This window comes from Astatotilapia calliptera, chromosome 23, assembly GCF_964374335.1.
Source record: "Astatotilapia calliptera chromosome 23, fAstCal68.1, whole genome shotgun sequence".
In the NCBI taxonomy this organism is placed as follows: Eukaryota; Metazoa; Chordata; class Actinopteri; order Cichliformes; family Cichlidae; genus Astatotilapia; species Astatotilapia calliptera.
Window position 1 is genome coordinate 16,262,311 of NC_137443.1, and position 23,111 is coordinate 16,285,421.

At 40.1% G+C, this 23,111-nt stretch overlaps 1 protein-coding gene across 2 annotated transcripts in view; it reads right to left on the bottom strand.

Annotated features, from left to right (window-relative positions):
- Positions 1-23,111, bottom strand: part of LOC113016298 (uncharacterized) — an 82,416-nt gene continuing 59,305 nt past the window's right edge. For both annotated transcript variants that reach the window (XM_026159037.2, XM_026159036.2), the window contains 7 exons: positions 18,026-18,178; positions 6,357-6,399; positions 3,761-3,875; positions 3,335-3,437; positions 773-842; positions 588-691; positions 1-353 (listed from right to left, as the gene is read on the bottom strand). In XM_026159037.2, coding sequence (XP_026014822.1) covers positions 143-353; positions 588-691; positions 773-842; positions 3,335-3,437; positions 3,761-3,875; positions 6,357-6,399; positions 18,026-18,178 — 799 coding nt within the window. In that variant the 3' untranslated portion in view covers positions 1-142. The remainder of the gene's footprint in view (positions 354-587; positions 692-772; positions 843-3,334; positions 3,438-3,760; positions 3,876-6,356; positions 6,400-18,025; positions 18,179-23,111) is intronic.

Here is a 23,111-nt window from a genome sequence, read left to right on the forward strand (position 1 = left end):
CTTCAGCTGACTGTTAGATTGTTACGTACACGGTTTTTGGGAAAGTGCAGTGCACAAATAAAAACAAACAAACAAAGGTGCGAAGCTTGTCATTTTGGCAATTTTAACTCCTACCAGTTTGTGCCTTAACTAGCTGCTTAGATCAGAGGAGGGTGGAGAGATTGGCTGCTGCTAAACTCCCCGTCAGATTGTAAATGTGTGGCTCCTGATCGTGGTTGTAGAAATGCAGATAATGCGCCAGATCCGCCAGGGTCTGCAGGACGTCGTAGGTTACTGCAAACAGGAAGTAGGTGGGCAGCAGCCAGCTGAGGCTGAACACGCAGTCGCCCAGTGGCAGAGGGATGGCAAGCTGTCTGGAAAGACAAGCAGAGAGAGCGAGGGAGAATTTATTATTCTCATTATCACGGTCGAACCGTTTCAGGAACGAAGAGCTGAAACAAGCTCCAACAGAAAGGGTGGAGCATGTATGCCAGTTAAACTGTGTGCTATGCCGCCAAAAATCCAACTCGAATCTGTTTCTGGAAACAAAATAAAGCCATAAAGTTGTTTTTTAAGTTAATCCAATCCTGAACATCACAGGTACTCACTGGAATCTGTCCTCTCTGCATTCTCTCAGCATGATGAAGACAAACAGTCCCACTTCAGTGTTGAGGGAGAACGACACAACTTTGTCCAACATGACAACAAAACCCTGAAGCAGATGGAAAACACGGATGACTGGCAGAATTCCAGACAGCAGTCATTACTCCGCGTGTGTGTGTGTGTTATTTACCCTGGGATCACACACCGACACAATAAAGATGACAACGAACCCGAGCAGTGACATGAATCCTTTGGCCACGCTGGAAGGAAGAGGAAAAAAAAGGAGAAGCATGAAATTAACTTAATCAGTCGTCGTCTGAAGAGCGTTTCAGATGAATTATACGTCATGTCACAGATCGTCCTCTTCTTCATTTATGTGGAGGGGGAGAGAAAACACGCTGCAGATTAAATTATAAAGGAGAGAGGCAGAGACAGAGAGAACCTGAGTAAACAGCCTGTGAAATCGGTTCGAGTGGCTTTTTGGTGCAAATATGGTGCAAGAGGAGTGAAACTTCGAAGTCTTGTGCCCAAAGTGAATCTCCTCAATAGGCCGATGCAGTTTTTATGTTTGCTTTATACTAAAATCACGACGAGACAAATAAGTAATAACCTGCGGACGCGCCGCATGATTTCTGCAGTGACTCCTGGTAGTTCGAGTACTTTTTAACTGGATGTTTTAGACGTTTGCGAGAGTCTCCCCTGTAAATCCTGCAGTTATTTCAGGCTTTGAAGCTACAGGTCTACCTGCTATTTCTCAGAGAGCAACTCAGTTTAAGGTTTGCTGTTAATTTTGATCTCCAGTGTTTGATGCTGCTATGCTGAATCAAAGGAATCATCATATACATCTTATAAGGATGTTAAACTGATGGCATGATAGGATGTCTGCAAATCTTAGCACCCTAAAGCAGAGATATTAAAGTCATTTTACATCATGGGCCACATACAGTCCAGATGAGAGAAAGTCCTTTCTTTCTCCAGCCTGCTGAATTATCCCCATAAGAGAGAAAACAAGTACTATTTCAAAATCATGTCTCAGTGTCCTTATATAGAAATCTGTCAGCACGACTCTGTAGTAAACTGTAAGTAATAAATGTGTAAAATTACAGAAAAAGTAGCTCATTGCCCAGACTGTCCTCTAACAAAGAAACAAAGCTTTTGCTTCCTTTGTTCCCTTTTTCTTTCTTTTTTTAAGCTGTGTGGACCAACTGTTAAAAAAAACAAATCAATCGAAATTTCGAGTGTAGATAGTGAAAAATCGGAAACTTTTCTGCAGTTATTACTTCTTTGGTGTAGTATGAATGAATATGGTGGATTTCAAGCTTGCTTGCTCTTGAATCTCTTGACAAAGAAGGAGTGAGGGGCCACAAGACAAAAACAACTGAAAGTTAGATTGTCTTCTCTTTGCTCTGGTGTAAAAGAGAGGACACCAGCTGGAAGCCTTGTGGAGAGGAGCAGTGACCTGGGTGCCACTGCTCATCCACCAGCTGGAGAGTGTTGTGGATAAGGATCACACTCACTGCTGCGCTCAGCTTTGCTTCGCAGAGTTTCTAACTGAGTGAAGAGACCCAGAAGCATCTGCCAGACCCAGCTCAATCGTCTAAACGCAAAGAAATTAATTACGTCCTTCAGCGTAGGACCCACTGGACCATCCTTTATAAAAGTACAGAAGTGACACATACAGATGATGTAAATTACTGTCATGTTTCCATCAGATGTAGATACGTTGAGAACCTTCAATAAAAGGGACAAAAATGAATTCTAAGCTAAAATCTCTTTGATACGAAGAGGCCTGGTTTCCCATAATTACTGTTAAACCTGGATTAAAAATGTGCTCCATAATTAACTAGCTTCATTTAAACGATCAAAGAGAATTTGAGCTTTAGCATGCCATCATTTTGAGCGCTGTTGTGTTGTAGCCTTGGAGATTATTAATAACTGTATTTCAGTAACAAATGTTGAAAGCCTTAATGAAGCCAGGAGACACACTGGATCATGGATCATCTGGATCATTCATCACAGTGAATGGACAGGACGAGCAGGTCATCTCAACGTGACGAGCATTTTATTTTATTTAACAGCCTCAAAATTAGTTTTTCTATTACGTTCCAACTGATGATGTGATAATCACCTGGATGTCTGCATGAAAGGTTCTGTGGAGCCCGGTTGTAATATGACATCTCTTTGTGTAATTATTTCTATTAAAGAAAAATATTACATTTATCATATAATTCCAAGAATAAGCCATTTTCAACCGTGCTCTGCAGCCCTGAACTATGAATTCTGTGCACATCACCCAGAGGTCGTCCACATAAAAGCACAAACGTCTGATGTAATCAGCGGCGAATCTTGAACCACCCAGTTCCCAGTAGGCGGTGACTGTGCTGATGTGAGAATTGAGCAGCTTGCACTGCCAGCAAGAGGGAATCACATATTCTGCTTCCTCTGTGGTCTTCCCAGGCAGCACCCTCTCCTTAATCACATGGAGTATTTCCAGTAATATGCAAACCACTTCCTGCAAGGGGGCATGCATTAGAGAGCACAACCGTGGAAAACATCCCCACGTGATTCGCCAGAAAATGTCTAAAGTTTTTGTATGAAAAAGCAACTTCAACCAACTTTAACTTGTTTTTAAAGCAAAACTATAATTATAATTACATAACTGATTAAACTATTAACTTTTACATGTGAACAGCTGATGCTGATGATGCTCTCTGGCACATGAAAACTAAACGCTTTTACTCCCCATCATCACCTTCTTGCTGAGCAGATGTGCTGTTTATTTGGCAACTTTGGCTCCCAGGCTTTAGTCAGCCACTCCAGCTTGCTGCTCCACAGTGAGCTCACCAGACCATCGACTGAAAGAAACAGTCAAAACATAACATTACACAGCGTATTCCTTCAGTATAAATCACGACATAAACAAGAGAAACATCAACAATTGTGGCAGTACCACAGAGATGAACCACTAGTAAATAGCATACCCACAGCTTTCTGTTTTTCTCCTATAATATTAAATACAAAAGCAACAGCAACATCCAGAGCTGAAAGATGACGCTAATATCGAAGTTCCAAAAGATGCAGTTTTCTGAAACTGAAACCAACTTTCTTAAACCAATAGTGATGTCACAGGGTCTACCTTCGTCTTTCATGAGCAGTTTATGGGAATTAGTCAACTTACTGGTGTGCTTCATAGCAGATCCCATAACCAGGAAGGACACAGTGACGCTGATGGCTATAAACACCTGGATCAGCTCAGCCACCCATGAATAAGCCCTGTAACGTTCATTAATGATCTACAGGGAATGTCATGGGGGGTGATGGATGGCGGTGGGTGTGGAAAATGAGGACACAAGAAGAAGCTTAATACACCAAGCTGACCTAAGGTGACACCTACATGACGGTTAATTTCTTACGTTTATTGCCGGTGTTATTGCAACGTTTATAGGATTATGAATTTCACCTGAATAAAGTTCAGAACTTTTATGCAATCGCTGCATTTACAAGAATGTTTTAACGTTTTTTGTTGTTGTTTTTTTTAAAAAGAAAGAAAGAAATTAATTTCCTGTTGCAGATACAGGTGATCAAACATAATGCAAAAGGCTAAATGAGAACGGCATCCCTCTGTAACATGTTGTATACTGAGCTCTGGTTCAGTAGCGCTGCGTCTGCTCGCCTTTATCGGCCCATCACAGCAAATGCAGCCAACAAACCAGAGGCCTCGCAATTCTTCAGAGATGGCCTGCACATCAAAGCTTTCTAGCAGGATGTCGCAGATAGCATCCCCACTACGTGGCTGAAATTAAAGTCGAAACAAGCTGGAGAGCTCACGTTCAGAGGGAATGTTGATGCTGGAGATCATGTTTTTGACCGCAGTAATGTTTCAGGGATTTTTAGGATGTTTTGTGAGGGCCTTGCAAAATATGAGGACCTGCTCCTCTGAGACCTTTTCACGTTTCTTTCATTTATAAAGGTATAGGTCTTCACATTGGAAAAGCTTATTGGTGCTTGTTTGTACACTGAAAAGCCGTGCATGCATAAAGGTAGACTTGGACCAGAATCATCTCCACTCACACTTTGTTGTGTCTATTGTCACGAGCTGTGACAGTATAAGTCTATCTGTGATGTTATTGTTGGTTGCACTATAGACCACCATAAGTTGCAGTGCCAAAATGACACGATGACACAGGTGGATGCAGAACTGAATTTAGCAGATATCCTTGTTTGGTGAAACAATATCCTGCAGACTTTTGAACGTCTGTTTGTATAAAGTTTAATTTCAGTCAGGAAGCTTCATTTTTGCATTAGGTTGATAACGTGTGGATTTCTACATTACATTTTGCCTGGTGCAGCTTTATTCTCCTGAGTTATTTTCTCTCTAAAGAGATCAGGTCAGGATGGCTCCAAAGCGCGATCTGACTGCTAATTAGTTTTTGAGCTAGGCCAAGCCAAGCACTATAGCTAATTGCTGCATGTTTCCATTAGCTCCACAGGAAGCTGTTAGCAGGGTAAAATCACTGTTTCTTGTATTGTACTGAATACAAACACACTGTGATCACATCTTCCTGCAGTTGATCGCAACACAAACTATTATCTGGCCCAGCATGTGCTTCGAAGATGGGAATCTGCTACAACTCGCTGTCGTTTGCTGTCTTCAAAGAGATGCTGTTTTTTTTCAAGGTGTTGATAAAATGGTAAAGACAGGGAGTCGGTCTGCTGTAGGTGTGCTACCCAGCAACCTACGGTAAATGGCCTGTATTTGTATAGCGCTTTTACTCGTCCCTAAGGACCCCAAAGCGCTTTACACATCCAGTCATTCACCCGTTCACGCACAAATTGATGGCAAGCTACATTGTAGCCACAGCCACGCTGGGGCGCACTGACAGAGGCGAGGCTGCCGGACACTGGCGCCACCGGGCCCTCTGACCCTTGAGTAGGTAACGGGTAAAGTGTCTTGCCCAAGGACACAACAACCGAGACTGTCTAAGCCGGGGCTCGAACCAGCAACCTTCTGATTATAAGGCGAACTCCCAACTGTTGAGCCACAATCGCCCGGTGACTGAAGGGGTCACCGGGCACAAACAAGATCGCATGCAATCTTGTTTGTGATAACAGTGGATTACTGTGATGAGCAGGTGAAAATTGCATCTGCAGACACAAATGGCAACGTTGTTGCTGCAGGACAGCAATTTAACTACAAAAACAAAAACAAAAAAAGTCACTTGACAACCAGCTGAGTCAGATCCCCTATTGCAAAAGACAGATTGCAGACAAGTTGTGGTGATCAGTGCAGAGTTATTCTGAGTGATTGCAACATGTTAGCAATCTATGTTCTGAGAGTAACTGCAGTCACTTCAAGTCAAACTGAGTTTGTTTAGAGACAGGTTGACGCTCCCCAGGGAATTTGTGCAGTTGCCTTGGTATTAAAAATGGTTGACCTGAGGTTGAGGGTGCTGCACGCTCCACCTCTGGTGAATCAGTTGGTTGTTGCAGCTACCTGTAATCTGTTTCAGACAGCAGAAAAATTCAATGGAACCAATGTGCAACCCTCGATTGTAGCCAGGAGGTTGCTGTTATTTATATCTAGCCTGCATGAGCCAAAGCACTTTATCAAATGAGATATGGGGTGTGTGATCTTTCTTTCAAATAGCTTCCTACAGGTAACAATTTACGCTTATTATTATTATTTAATCCACGATATCTGTAATATTTAAAAAAATATCTAAATTTTCCAGTTGACCAATACAAACACACAAAAAAGGGTTGGATAGTCATACCTTAGTCAGTGGAATAGTGGCAATCTCTCCTGCTTTTTCTGACCTGAGGGGAGCAGACAAACAAATACATGGAAATAAAAAACAGAAAATAAGTTTATCTCAGTGTTACAGATCTGTGAGGAGGTGAGTTGACTGCTGTTAACCGGTCTCTCAGCCACAGCTGTAAATGTGCCACCGAGCAACAAAAATCTTTATCTAATGTTTAACGCCAGCAGTGACACTTTATCAGCATTTCTTAGAAATCTTGTGAAATAACAAATAAACTACTTTTTAAGAGAAAAACCTTTAGCACACAATTCATCAGATTCCCCACAAAGAAGTAATAAAATGATTCAGTCTCAGTCAATTTCCTCTGATATATTTCATCTATGTAAACCTCACTGAACAGAGAAATTGAATCAGTGAGTAAGTCAGAAAGGGATTTGAATGTTATTAAGGGAGGATTTTCTCCCTGTTAACCCATACATACATATATATAGTCCGTGTGTCCTTTAAAGGTGAAGAAGTTTCTCTTCAAGGTTAGAGTGGCGTAAAACAAACCATAATATAATGCTAAATTAGGTTCACATCAATTGAAGCTTTTCATAACCACACCATAAATTCTAGCAGCACAGTTGCAATCCATTTCATTGTTCACTCAGAAACATTGTTGTCAACAAGCCGACCTCCACTTGCATTTCCAGAACCTTATTTTGTATGATGAGCAGGATTATCTACAGAGGAAGCGAAAGATAGAATGCACAATTCAGTTTAATTCACACATAGGACACAAAAAACTCTGATCTGCACTTCTTTTGCACATAAAAACCATGGATATGACCTGTGGCAGTGCATTAGCTTAACAGACACTGGCCACACCCCAGTATCATAGATAAACCAAGTAAAGGCTTACGTCTGAAAAATGTGTCTTGTGCACTGTTCATTTGACTGTTTTGAGTACAGACTGTATATAAAAGATGGAGGCACGTACCATCTGATAAAATCAGATGTCACAGAGGCGAGTTGGGGAGTTTTAACAGCCCCGCCCTTAACTGTACACTGCTCGTTTTACTTTAAATGCAACCATAATGATCAAATGTTGTATTCAGTAACACTTGTATGTATCTGTATATATGATAAGTTGCATGTCTTCATTTGACCGATTTCCTTTGATGTTTGACTTTTGGGGAAACAACATTTAACACACTTGAAGCAGAGCATATGGTTTTGTACTGACATACCTGCGCTGTCTTATGCTACATTAATCTTTCTGACCCTTTACGTTTTTAATAGTAATTATCATTTATAAATGGCTCCCCTCTACATTAATTAATCTTCATTAGGAGTCAGTGAAATAGAGCCTGGCTCTCTCAGGTTTGCTGGGAGCTGGCCAACTCCCGGCCGGCAGAGGGATCTCCTGGGGAGAAACAAGAATACTACAGCAGGGGGAAAATATTGTCCTAAATATTAAATTAGCCACAAATGGTAGTAAAGCATATGGCAGGTCAGGGCTAAACCTATGAATCAGTGTTTCCATTTTAAACTCTAATTTCAGCCATTTGTCTGCTGCTGCTGTAATGTGCTGTAGGTTTCATTAGTTACTCTGTTGTTTTTCTTTGCAGCCAAACTAACAGAACTAAATGTTGTGCTGTGAAAAGAGGTTAGAGAAAGTTAAAGACTCGAGAATATGACAACAACAGTCGGTGTGCACACGTGAAAACTTGGAGTTGCATCATAATTGCATAACAGTGAAATATAACATACCACCATAATGAAGAGAACAACCTTCAACTCAACTGAAACAAAACTAGGGAGCTGAATGAAACAATGAGACAAAGGTACGCCACATTGTTTACGTCACTGAAGCTGACGTACAGCAGCGTCTCCACCCTTAGAAGCAAATGCTTATCAATGAGACTGAAGAACTCAAAAAGTCTTATTAATCACTAAAGAGAAGAAATAGAAAGTTTTCTAACTGGAAGCTTCACACGATATGGGATGTGCACAGCCCAATATCAGAAAGCCCTGCTGTCGGGGGGATTGGAACCATCAGGGTTCCTGCCACATTTGTAAATTCAATCAATGACTCTAAAGACCTTTTAAAAACCTCAGTCTATTAAAAGAAACCTAGAACCAAATAAGACTGAAATCACAAGTTGGGATTTTAGGAAGAAAACACATAAACCTACATAAACTTCTGTTTTTTGTGGCAGACATGACAGTAAAGTCTTTGGATTTTGGACTGCTATGTAAAACAAGGAATCTTGGAGATAAAGTTAGGGAGGGCAGTCTGAGATGGCTGTAAGGAACGATAGTGGATATACTGAACAAAGAATGTTGAATATGGAGCTGCCATGTAGCGGAGGTTCAAGGATGTAGTGAAGGAGGACATGCTCACAGTTGCTGTGATAGAGGAGGATGCTAGGGATAAGGAGACACAGAGGCAGATGATCCACAGCATGGCAGTGCTTAAGGATGCGGCTGAAAAAAAACTTGACGAAACAGTCACTGTTGTATGAGAAAGCTTAACCATGATTTGATGTTCTCTGGTTGATTGGGCCAAAACATCTTTCACTTCATGCTGAAAATAAACTTCCAGTTGTGTCTCTCTCATTCATATTTTTCCTTTGATGCAGGCAAACATCAGCAGCTGAATGCTGGAGTACTGAATGTTTCGGCGATGTTAAATGTTGAGGTTCTCCAGCCCTAAAAATCTTAGAACCATAGTGTCTAACCAGATTATTACTGTGTTACTGGCTTCCAGAAACATTGTGACATCCTATCTCAGAATGATGCTGATGGAACTAGTTCAACTAGTTCAAGCATTTACTACTTCCAGGCTGGACTATTGTTATTCATTATTATCAGGTTGTTTTAAAAACATAAAAAGCCTTCAGTTGATCCAATATGCTGCAGTGAGACTGACAGGGACCAAAATAAGAGCATATTTGTCACTATATTGGCTCCCAAATAAATCCACAATTGAATATAAAATCCTTTTCCTCACAGACGAAGTCTTGAATAATTAGAACCTTAGCTTAAAGACCATATACTACCATATCACTCAAACAGTGCACTCTTTTCTCTGACTGCAGGCTTACTTGTTGTTCCTAGGATATTTAAAGAGTAGAATGGGAGGCAGAGTCTTCAGTTGTCATGCGCCTCTCCTGTGGAACCAGCTCCCAGTACGGATTTGCAAGACAAACTATTTATCTTTAAGACTGGGCTTAAAACTTTCCTCTTTGATAAAGAATATAGTTAGTCCTGGATTGGGTGACCCTGAATCGCTGCAATAGGCTTAGACTGCTGGGGCCTTCCGATGATGCACCGAGTGTCGTCTTAAATCACCTCTTTTACATTTTCACATGTGTTTAAACAGCACTGTGCATTTAATCATTGATTTCTGGGTGTCTTCCACAGTGTGTCTTATGTCTTGTCTCTCTCCCCTTACCCCCAACCAGTCGCAGATGGCGGCCCCGTCATGAGTCTGGTTCCACTGGAGGTTTCTTCCTGTTAAAAGGGAGTTTTTCCTTCCGACTGTCACCATGTGCTTGCTCATAGCAGGTCATGTCATAGTTGGAATGTTCTATATTTGTTCTGTATGATTGTTTTTTTCAACATTAAGTGCCTTGAGATGACTGTTGTGATTTGGTTCTATATAAATAAAATTGAAGTGAATTTATCACTTCTGTCGTGTCCTGTTGCTTAGGTAGAATTCTCACTTAAAGCATTTTTTAAAAATGGAAAGAAGTGATTCAGCAGTGTCACTAAAGGAGGCGGCTTTGTGGCCACTTAACAAGTACAGTGTGAATGATCAGGCAACACTGGGGACTGACTGCTGCTCAAGTGTAGCATACACAGAGACAGAGCTTCTTAACAGCTACGGGAAGCTGCTGCTAGAGTGTCCTTTTCTTTACTGAAAACACAGGAGTTTTGGAGCTTTGACAGTCACTAGAAACACATTTATGGCCCTTTGGCAGATTTCCAGTGTGTGTTACTGTGCTGTAGTGAAGCCGGCTGCTTTATTACAAGAGGCTCTCTCACTGTGCGTCTGTGGAGGATTGTCAGTACAAGCTGGTTAATGTGGGATGCTTCCCCCCCTCTTAATTATCCGGAGAAGAAACACTACTTAAACATGTTAAAAATAAATTATGATTAATCGCACTGTGCACCCAGTGGCCAGTTCATTATTTTATTGCAGATTGTTTTTAAACTATGATTTATCTTTGTGTTCATCAGTTTACCTCCTATGTGAGGGGCAGAGGGCAGCAGTGTGTGTGTGTGTGTGTAGGTCTTTAAGCTTTGGTAAGCAGGTGACCCGTGGCTGCTCTATAATTGGTTGCTTCAGATTTCCCACAGCAGCTCTCTGTGCCCCAGACGCTCCCGTCTTTATTGGTAGTGCATTGGTATGTTTGCTGTTTTTTGACCTCGTGGGATTGAACTGCTGCCCCTCTTCCAAACATACAATTAACAGCGAACTGACCGGTACTGCTGCAGACTGACAGTTCAGGGATACCCTCACTTTTCAGAACAGGAGCCCGAGTATCTGTTTCACAACTCTCCCTGTTTGCTGTACTGTGATGTGTGTGACAATTGAGGCCGGGTTGCAAGACTTAAAAGAAAAAGAAAATGGCTACAGCCATCTAGAAAAACTGCTATGAGGCTAAATAACTATCTGAAGGCTAAAAAGCAATGAAGAGGTAAAAAAGCAAAAAACAAATCCCAAACCTCCAAAAACAAAATATATACATTTTGTTCAGAAAAACTTTAAAATATGGCTTTGCAAGAGAATTTTTCCCGTATATTGAAAGTCAACAGTGACACCACCGCTTACAGGAACTCTGAAAACTAAGCAGAATTAGTTCCTTGACTGTATGTTCTGAGAAAACAAAAAGGATCTACAAGGATATTTTTTTAAATTAATGCAGGCAGATGAAATGATCATACTGCCAAAACAGAGCCGAGCATCACCCATGACAAAAATAGTGTGCTGGGATGATTATCAGTTTGCACCAGTCTGCTGCAACCAGTCCCTGTCATATAAATGAAAAGGAACCATGAGGAGAGAGTCGCATGCAAAGGAAACAAAAAAAAAGACAAACAGTTGATGTGTCAGAAAGGCAGTTCACATTAGTTATTTTGAGAATCCTCACGTCACACTTGCAGAATGTTTTGAATTCAGCACAGTCTTATTTCCACTGAGAACATTATGACACTGGCCTTGGATGTAACAGGTGACGTAGGAGTGCTAATCAGAAGCCACCTTCAACAACCTCTGCTTTCCTGATGACATCAACTTACTGGTAGGGTCATCAGCTGCACTGCAGCATCTGCTAAACTCAGTGAATACCAGGCAAAGCATGGAGCGACTCAAAAACACGTGCACATGCACCAGCAAAGAGCACGAGCTTTTAAATATCAAGGTCAACGAAAGCAGCGATAATAATATTTTCAGCCTGTCTGAGCGTCATTATCAACCCCGCATGTGTTCTCTTAACACAATAAATCTTGACAGCGAGTCAGAGTTTCATGTTTTTGTTTGATTGTGGTGTCGCAAAATTATTTTGCAAAGATGTATTTCTTTTAAGCAAATTAAAATAAATGATTTTCATTTGTATCAAAGTCTTCATGAAAGTCAAATTTTACCTAACAGCAGTTTTTAATTTAAAAACAGGCAAATATAACTAGAGACGTGTCTCTTATGCATAAAGCCTGATGGATTTTCATCGGTGATTGACAACACTGATCTGCACCTCGCTGCATCCTTTTATACCAATGAGGGTGATAAAAATATTACAAATTTAACACTGTCCAGAGAAAAAAAACAACACCAGAAATCTGCTGCATAGCTTCATAGCTTTCATGCAGATTATAATTTATTAGACATTAGTTTTGGCTTTTTATACCCAACCAACTAACGCCTGGGCATCTAGGACAAAGCCAAATAAGCTTTCTATTATGATGTGAACAGGTTATCCCAAAAATAGATTTGTCATTGTGTGATCTCAGGAATTTGAATGCACGAACTTGAGAGAAAAGATCAAATACACACTGCTCCCATGCAGAATGTAAAAAACAAATATTCAATAAAGGTTGATCAAAGAAGAAGAACCTACTTTGACTGTTGCAATACCACAAGGGGTCACCACCGCAGCTAGCTCTGCATGTTTGATGTGGCAGACTTTTATACTGGATGCCTTTCTGATGCCGGAACGAAACTTAAAAATGTTTGAGCGCTAAAGTAAACACCATTATATGTTCATTTAGCTGGGCTTCACATAATTTTAAAAATGCTTTGGAATCAGGTTAATCTAAAGCAAAATGATCCAGAAAACTCAGTTTACTGGTGAAACTTTACATAGTCATGTGATATTTGATGAACACAGATTATTCTTGCCTTTTCTTAAAGTATAACTTAACGTATCGCCAGACGGGCCTTAAATTAGCAACATCCTGGCTTTACAGCACAATAACTCACATCTGCCTTACTTTCTAATTCCTTTCACTTTTTTCCTCTGTCTTACTGCAGTGGCTGCGCAGCCAGTTTTGAAACTCTTGGTTGTGACATACTGAGTCACAGCGGGGGGATAAGGGAGACAAAGCTAATTAGAAGGACAAGCAACAGCAAAGACGACGCACCGTGCATCATTTGTGGTGTTTCAAATCGCCAAAACTAATAAGCCTTAGACAGTCGGGGAACAGCTTTTGTTTCTCACTTTGAGCAAATTCTGTGAAAGGAAACAAGCTTCAGGACTGATGACAAATGTTCCACTTTTCAGATACACAGAGTCGCAGCACACACAACCAAATGGGGGACAATTTCTAAATAAACTGTGACATCAACACATGCACAGTCTGTGATCCAAGTCAAGGATGAGGACAGTTTTGAAACAGGGTGAGGGCCGCAGCTTTCTGCAGCCTTTGTTTCTCCAGTGGACAATTTGTCTGTGTTTCATGTAGTTGCAGAGCAGCCAAGTTGGCATTTTCACCACCCATCTTTTTCTGGCGCCACAGTATAAATCATAGACGGTATAAAAGATTGTCGTAGCCCTCTGATTTCACCCACTGAAGTATCAAGATTAGAATTTCAACTTCGTCATCTTGACTGTTGAAGCCAGATGTGACGAGCAAAGGCTGAACGTGTCCTTTGGCCAATTTATAACCAGCTGTGTGAAATTTCTGGTTGATTGGATTGGTGATTGATTGGACTCCTTTGTTAGCCCAACCAATCACCAATCAGATATCAATTCAGATAGATAGTTATTAAGATAGGTAGATTTATTATTTTGTTTTTAGTTCATTTAGCAATTTCAAACATGTTAAAATTTAGATGAGATGTATTAGTTTGCCTCAACCCGAACAAGAATGTAAAACAATACAATTAAACTTCCTGCAGCCTCAGTGAGGTACGGGTAGTCCAGGTCTCAAATTAGGAGTCAACTTTCTAATTAACCTGGAGCATTAATTCCAGCTTTATATAGAAATATGCATGGAAATGGGTGCAGACGACCATGACCTCTTGCTGTACTTTGATGGCAGGTGGTTGAGGAAAGGTGCTGACCTGCTTGTTTTACCTTTTTCTGCACAAAGTGCCAAGCTGGCTTAACTGACGCTTGAACTCATCTGAATGAAAGCATGCAAGACTCAGGCACATCCATCCCAATGAACAGGGATCCATTTACAGCACTCACAGGCGCGTGGGGCTTGTTTTCATGTTCTGACCTTGTAAAGTATGAAAGATGCAGTGTGTACTATGCTGCCAAAGGCAACTGTCACAACCATTTTAAACTCTGATTTGAAATTTTTTTCTGACCAACTATTTTTTCCCCCACAGATTCATAGATGGGGTACATATTTTTACTTATTTCACCATTTGCAACTGAGTGAGTCTAAATACAGCCTGCTCTAAAGCCTCCCTCTACCCAACCCTGACATCCTGTTCAAGAAACCCACGGCTGAAGGCTCGGACTGCAGGTTCCACTGCTGTGAGAAATCCCACATACAGCCCAACACAAGACATGCTCTAAAGCATGAATGGAAATGAATATATTAATGCAATGAATATGGCCCAAAGCGACTAACAACAGTGGTTCCAACTTTGTGGCATCACAATGCTACCAGTTTTTTAGCATTGGCACCAAACTTTCTGAGTGGAAATACATGAAACTGATGTCAGGCTAGGCCTTGGCACTACTTTGGGTGAAAAAGAAGCAATCATCAGGTTGTCGTCCTGACAGAGACAAACCAACAAATGATGTTTAAAACAGACTTTTACCAAACTGAAAGTAAATCACCACTATGAACAGATGAGCAGATGTGTTTTCATTCATAACACAGAGTAAACATTTCTTTAAGCAAGAAATCGCCTTTTATCTTATTTCTACTATTAGATCAAGACCAATATCCATTTGCAGTTTGCATACATAACAAACAGCCACATTTAAGCTTCTTTCTTTTTGCTGATCATTCTTAACCCAGGTATGTTTTTCTTAAATGTGCAACAGTTAAAAAGCTATTTCAGAACAATTAGGAATTACATTGAAGTGGTTATTCACACAAAGGTATGGATTTTATAGCTTATAATGCCGTTTTTATTTGTTAATTTAGGGGCAAGTCAGTTGTGAAAGCTCTTTTTAACTTCATAGTGGCAACAAATCTAAACTGAGGAGTCAGTTGTCAACAAATTTCAAGAAAGCCCACGATTATCAAGGTGAAACTTCCTCAACAGCAAGGCCATTGGAACATTCAAAGGGATGTATCGACAGCATAAGTCACTGAAGGTGCCGTTTTCATATACATAAATATATATAAAGCACAAAGCACAACTAAAGGTGAAGGATGCATGGAAACTTTCTGTGTTTGCATGGACACTTCCAGCATGCACATCCTTTGATGAGCGAGCCAAGGACTTGATAAAGGCAGACTTATCAACAGCCCAGCACCTCAGGTGAGCCTTCCAACATTTTCCAGATGGACAAATGCTCTCCAATCACCTTTACTTTGACTTTCCAAGACTCCCAAATTGTCTTTTGTCTAATTGCAACAGTCTAAAAGCAAACAGTTGTTTCTGATCCCAGTGACACATGAGACTAGCGACAAGGCTGCAAAAATCCTCTGTCCTTACTTTTATCGTTTATATTCCATCCTTCATTCCACCATGGCTTTAAAAGCACAAAGCTGCTCTGAACGACTCAACAGATGAGGGGAACAAGGTTAGAGGACTGGGATTTGGAACAGTATAAACAACCATGTGATCTTAATAGATGATTTATAAAAAGCCACCAGGGGGCACTGTTGTCATAGAAAAGCTCTGCAAAGGCAGAAGTGCAGGTACCTGTCACTGAGGTTGTCTCAACCATGTGGGTCACAGGAGCTCTGTTTTTTTCCTTTCCTTTTTTTTTTTTTTTTAAAGAGATGAACAATGAGCAGTGATGGGTAAGGGGGAAAGAATAACACAGAAATAAAAATTCATGCCAAGCAATCAGAATGAAAAATGGTTGTTCTGCAAATCAGTGTAATGAAAGAGGATTTAATGGAAAGGGAAAGCCTGAGCCAGGGAGCGATTACAATTCAAAGATGCTTTGAAATAATTACATATTCAGTACAAGAGCTGCTAATTGCACATATTCACACAATTCTCTGCTGATGTATCATCACTGTCAAACTTGGCCATCAACGAAATGGCATACTGTACAATGCTGATGACAAAAAGCCAACTTAGTATCAGAAATGGAAATCTGGTGCCATTTTTTGATGATCTCAGAATGGGTTTGGATAATGTAATAGCATAAAAAGAGCTTTATACCTGCCAAATTATTTAAAGGCTGACCTGAAATGACTGCTATTTGACACTGTTATTCTACTACAGATAACCCAGGACATTTAATCTGGAATATCTGCTATCCTCTGGTTCTCTCCTTTCAAGGTGTGGCATTTATGCCCTTCAATATCCAGATTTACATACTGTCCACTGAGTCTGTCTCTCAGTGCTTCATATGCTGGGATTAGAGTGGGATTTGGGAGGTGGGGACCAGAACTTCCAAGTAGCAATGCCTCAAGGTTAACTGACTCGAATAATCATTATTGTGAGCTCCGGTACATTTGCTCTCTTTATGTGAAGGCTATGACCACCTGACCGGTGCTGGTTTTGAGGTTTGCTTTAGCCACCAACATTCTACAATATACAGGCAGATGTTCCGTGAGCCTTTGTAGCTGCGTTCCAAATCATATTTTTAAAAGCGTCTTTCCTTCAAAGTTATACTTCGCCTTCATCTTTGCTGGTGAAAAACACTGTGGTCACAAAGGGATGGACATGATAAGCAACAATAATCTGACTGTTGTGTTTACACGATGCTCGGTTAGTATTAGCATTGCATAGAAAATATCCTCCTCCACCACCAGCCCGAACTGTCGATACAAAGCAGGATGGATCCATGCTTTCATGTTGTTTACACCAAATTCTGACCCCTCTATCTGAATGCTGACGCAAAATCAAGACTAATCAGACCAGACACCATTTTTCCAACCTTCTGTTGTCCAATTATGGTGAGCCTATGTGAACTGCAAGCTCAGTTTGCCGTTGTCAGCTGATAGAGTGCCACCAAGTGTGGTCTTCTGCTGGTATTCTAAACACATTAGGTTTCTGCCATGTTATTAGCTCATTAACAAGCATTTGAACTGTGGCTGGAGTGCAGTTCATCACTATGAGCTGTACCACAGTACTGCAAACTGCCCAGTTAAGCCTGCATCTGCTGTCAGTATAACCTTCATAATCACTTCCAAGTTTGAATTAACTTCAGCAACACCTGTCCAGATCCACACTCTGAATGAAAAAATCCAACATAAATCAGGACGTTACATAGGTAAGCTTTAAATTACCAGCTGATCGGATGCCACTTGCTACCTTTGAACGTGATCTCTTATCTTCTTCTCTTAAATCGTTTGTGATTTCTGACAGCACAGTTATCACACATTGTTATAATTGCTTATTAAGTGAAGGTGAGAACAAAACCATCCCATGGCCCACTTTAACCCCTGTTCATATCTATTTCTAACTACTCTTAACTCTTTCTCAGCTATTGTTTCTCAAGGTCTATGAATCAACCATCAATATTCAAGCCAACATGAGTGGGAAATCTGAGCGTTCCTTGCATCCTGATGAGAGCCCTTTTTCTAAGCTAATATTAGCAAGATGGAAATCAAAGATGCACTGAGGCAAGGCACAAGCATGGACATCACTTCCTTTGGATTTTTATAGAAAATTTGTGTCTTTGTTTCATTCCAGTATCCAACACACAAAAAAGAGATTTTATGACAGCGAGAACGACACCCGCTGAAGAAACAACACTCGCACAAACTGAACCTCGACTGAGTGTCCAACACCTGCTGTTTCTAAAGTAAATACTAAACGATTGGCCTGTATTTGAAACAAGTGATCTAGTGGTTCTGCAGTGAGCAGACGAATTTTGCAAAACCCGAGCAATAGGTTTACACATGAACATGCAGATAACAGTGAGCAAAGAGCTTTTTCTTGATAAAGAAACTTCCAAACAGCTGTTTAGGACAGATTTGAAACCCTGCTTTACATATTAGCACATATTTATTCAAAGGATACAACCATAAGTGTCAGGCTTGTGGCTAAAGATGGAAAGACAGAACAGGAGAGGTAAGCACTTTAAGTACAGACTCACTCTTCTAGCGAGATGTTAGAGTATTTCTGTGAGGAGACTGAGGATGGAGGACCAGAGGGGCTGCTGTAGTCAGGCCTGGTTGTTGTTGTTTCCGGTGTCATCCTCCTCTCTGGGAATGATGTCTGCGGGACAATTTCCAGCACTGCCCAGCACCTAACACACACAACAAAACCCTGTCATATTAATAAAGGGTATGTAATTTAGTGCTTGATGGTCTGTGACTTCTTTAACTTTGAATTAAATATTACAATTACACACAAAACCTAAAAGCATATATATGAAAAAACTCAGTGGTTTGTTAGCCGAGTAGTATTTCTATTACTCTGCAAGAAGCAAATGTATGCAAACCTTAAAAATGTAGGAAAACTGTTGAACAGTCCTACACACCAGCTTGGAGGACTTGTACACTTGAATTATCAGAACACATTCAGCTCTGGGATGTTTGTTAGTTTCATCACATGAATTGCTTGTTTCAGGCTGCTGGAAGAAGGTCAGGACTTTGACTCGGGCTTTCCAAAACATCATCTTGCTTCTTTGATCATTTTTTGGTAAAACAACTTGTATGCTGATGCTTTTTTTTTTTTTAACCCACTTTCTCTTAATGTTCAATTCATGAACAGATGTTGCTTCATTCTTTATAAATTTGCAGTAATATTCTATCGATGATGACCCGCCCTGGTGCAGATTAATTATAACTGTCTCAAACAGTCATAATGCGGCCACCACGTTTTACAGATGGGATAAGCTCCCGGTTCAAACAGCCTTCTGATTCATCCTTTAGTGTTAGTAAACTTCTCATTCATGAACATGTACACAATGTGAGAAGCTGCTTAGATGTTATCCTGGGCTCCCATGTGACCTTTCACACTATTAGACACCGTGCTCTGTGAGGGAACACTGGACACTCCAGTCGGGTGAAGCAATGTTCTTCATTTCCTTCATTTGTAGCCTGTCTGTTTGACTGCTGCTGAACATCAATAAGCCTTTTTTGAGGTCCATGGAGATCTTCTTTGTTCATGATTCACTTCCTAAAACAATGTTGTGAAGCTCAGACACTGGGCTGATCCCTGATCTTTACATAAACCAGGGCACACACTCACACCTGACTGTCATCCTGCTACCTGAAAACAATAGAATAATGTAAATAATAATAATAATAAGAAAGGTCAAAAACTTGAGAATTTTTTTCTACTAGGCTAATTATTGGAAGCATAAAATTGCTATATTATAATATTTAACACTTCAGAAAACTCTCTTTTGATAACTGATATATTAATAGACATGTACACAAGGCATATTGTGACTGGCAGTTGCATTAGTAGAGAACAGCAGCCTTGGATCTTGGAAATCTCCTAACTAACTGCGCGAGCGTCCAAAAGTCTGCATTCCCTGACAACGATAGCAGTCGTACTTCTAACCGTAGCTTAATTTCTATCCTTTGGAAAATGAAACCAACCCCGAGTCTGAGTTGGAAACAGAGACTTTGTATCCTCTGTAGGCTTTAAAAGTAGTAGACAGCATGAATGAATGAATTAATTACAAATTTATCACAAAGACTGATATCATTTTAATTATTGATACATATTAAGCAGTGGCGAAGCCTCATTTTAGTTGGCAGAGCAATACATCAAGAAAATGAGGTGATCTTTAAAACCTGACAAAGCCTCTCATGATATTATTCTACACACATAACAGCTAGTTATACTATTTTCATCCAACTGCTAGACAACACCGTTACTGGGTGTGTTGATAATTTACTCTCTCCAACACCACAGGCTGCTGTTGTGCTAGTTTCCCATTGCTATACTTGACAAGGGCATCTATTTCCTTGTGCATTATGTGTATAGGATCTCTCTGTGCAGCTTGTCTGCTGGGTTCTGTACTGCACAGCCTTGGAGCCGTGCCCCCTGCTGAAACTCCTGCTGCTCGATAGGTTGGGACAGAGTTTCAAAAGCATAGCTTATTCTGAAAAGAAACACAAGTTCTCGTGTGTAAATTTAGCAGTTTGTTTTATTTTAACTGGCTTCTTCCCCCCAAAGTAAATTTTTTTTAGTTATTATAAATATTAATGAAGCCATTTATTTGACAACAATGTGCCGAGATTAATTCTTTAATTGTTATAATTATAAATAATTCTTCTTTTGCTCATGTTTTAAACAAGATGACAACAAACAAACTAAAGAAACGTCTGAAAAACTGAAATTGCCAATTTATGCTTACTCCAAAAGCAAGTCAGTCACCAGGAACTCCCATGTTAAATTTTCCAGTATGCTTATAGCCCGCTGCAAAACGTTTGGTCTCTATAGCCAATTTCCCTGCTTGATGACAATTGGATAAGGGAGGAGTTGTATTATAACTCTCTTATGTTGTATTAAGGCTTGATCTGCCCAACCTGGTTGTTAAAGTATTAAACATATAGAAATCCCTTGTTAATTTCTGATTGAAATAACTACGATTTACCAAAATTTTCGAAACACTTAGTTCAATTTCATTAGACAGATCCGGAGTGAGAACCATCAAACCTGTAGAATCAACAAATCACTTAAACAAAATCTGTCAGATAAACTAAAGTTTGCTAAAAGATCTAAACAAGCATCATATTAAAGCCACTGACATCTATCAGTGTGGAAAAGCCAAATCTAAGGCTTTGTGACTCCATCAAACCACAGGGAGAGTCATTATCCACAAATAGAGAAACTTGGAACAGTGGTGAACCATCCCAGGAGAGGCCAGCTCTAAGAGCACACCAATGACTCATCCAGGAGGTCACAAAAGAACATCGCTGAAAGAAGTGAAGGCCTCACTTGCCTTTGTTAAGAACAGAGTTCATAATTCAACAATCAGAAAAAGTCCAGGCAAAAATGCCACCCATGGGAGATTTCCAAGGTGAAAACCACCACCGGCCAAAAAGAACAAAGGCTCGTTTCACATTTGAGCCTTTGTGTATGCAGTTTGAATCCTGCTACATCTGGCGTAAAACTAAAACTGCATTGTCTGATGTGTGCAGAATTATATAATGTTTTTTGCAGCTACCGTGTGCCACTGCATACGATTTAATCAATGTAAGCACGGTGGATTGCTGTGCAAAATAGCACTACCCTCTGGCGTGGCAATGCTGCAGATTTATGGACGTGAGTCACGCTGCCTTCAAAATGCTGCGGGGACCAAGTAAGAGAAACTTTTTATGCAGTATAAAGCTGCTGTGGACAACAGTAACAATCACTCAAATTAATATATGGATCAATATACTGGCATTCCTGATTTAACCACATTAAACATTAATATTTGATCCCTTTAAAGAAATCTACTGGTTCAGTAATGCTTAATTAAAATAGTTTATATCGGAGTCTCTACATAAAAATGGATTTCACATCACCAGCTTCTCTCAGTGCACAGAAATAAAGCTATAATATCTGCAGAAATGGGGACTGTCATCATGTGTTGGGGACTGCGTGTCACTTAAAAAAAAAATCCAAGATCAATTGTGTGACCCAAGATGAGCTAGTTACGCTAATCTGCACGGTTCAGTTCTTCGAAGCCACAAGAGAATTAGATTAGCCAAGCTGGATTCAATCATCCAAGATGACTCAGCACTCTTGTGGTCACTGCCTGAGGGAAATATATCAATACTGGAAACCATCATCAGCAACACTGTGATTGGAGGAAGAATGAACGGTAAGGTTAAAAGTTAGAAGAGCTTCTAGGGGGGTTAAAGAGAGATAACAGATGTTTTACACACGAGTAGAAATCAAAAAAAGCAACAAAAATAAAAACATGTATGAGAAGCAAAAAGGCATCAAGTTTAATGCATTAGTAATCAATACTCCTGAAATTTTCAATGTACTTTTCTACTGCAGCAGAGGAGTCATCAGAAAAGAAAACTACATTACACTTCTCAGCTTCCATGCTCTAAAAGGGCATTAAAGTCATTCGTAAAAATCAACCTTAAGAGAATAAGACTCAGAGAAACTGAATAGCATGAAATTCCAAAAGCACACAGCAATGAGACGTATTTGTGTGCAATAAAGATCTTATTTCTTAATATTCAGAACAAGTAGCGGCACACTGAGGAGCTGGGAATTCACAAAATATTTAAACAGGTGTGTTGGATTTTTCAGCAGAACTTAATGGGCCGCAGAGCGATTAATGTTCTCTGTCCTTTTAAAGCAAAAGTGAAGAGGGAAAACGAGCTTAGTGTACACACTGATAATATTAATCTCTTCCTCTGAGGACTCCAAGGATAGAGCAGAGTCGACTTCTGAGGTAAAATAAGCTCACTGGACGCTTCTGCTGTTTGTGTATCACTCATCTCATAGCGTTACGTTATTTTGTGGGTAATTGGCAGAAAATACCACACTTTCCTCCTAATATGAAAGGTAATACATTACATGTGAATGTAGTCCCTTTCAGCTGAAGCAGGACTTCTCTAAAGGACAAGGTGGAGGATCACGATGCACACTGTTTGTCCCCTTGAAATATTCCTTCCGATGCACCAGTCGCGGCTCGGTGATGCCTGTGAAGTCCTTCGCTTAATCTTGCTCTCAGGAAATTCTGACCTGATGCTGGTGTGACAACCAATCATCAAATGATTCAAAGAGCCTCTGACATAATTTGCAAGCAAATTTTGCGCAGTAGTGACGGGAGAAGGGAGATGAGATAACGCGATCCTGCTGTCGGCCAAAAATGCAAAAATGTAAGCACATTAAATTTCATTACATCAAACCAACAATGCAAAACTGTATGTCTGTTTTTTTTTTTTAGATTTATCATGAATTATATAAGTGCTATTTCATCACGGCTATACATATTCTCAACGTATTTGATTATCCTTGTTGACAAAAATCTGAATTTTAAACCAAGTTACCAACAGTTGTTTTTGCACAGGAAGAAAAATGTAAACATGAGGATTCTATTGCAATTCATCAAATCACCTTTTAAACTTTTACAGTTAAATGCACACAGCATTTCCCTTTGTTCTAATTAGGATATGTGATTTTACAGAAACTAAATAGAATTGCCTACATAAATTATTATTTCATTTGAATTATCAAATATATGATTGCTGTACCAACCTTTTGAATCTGTA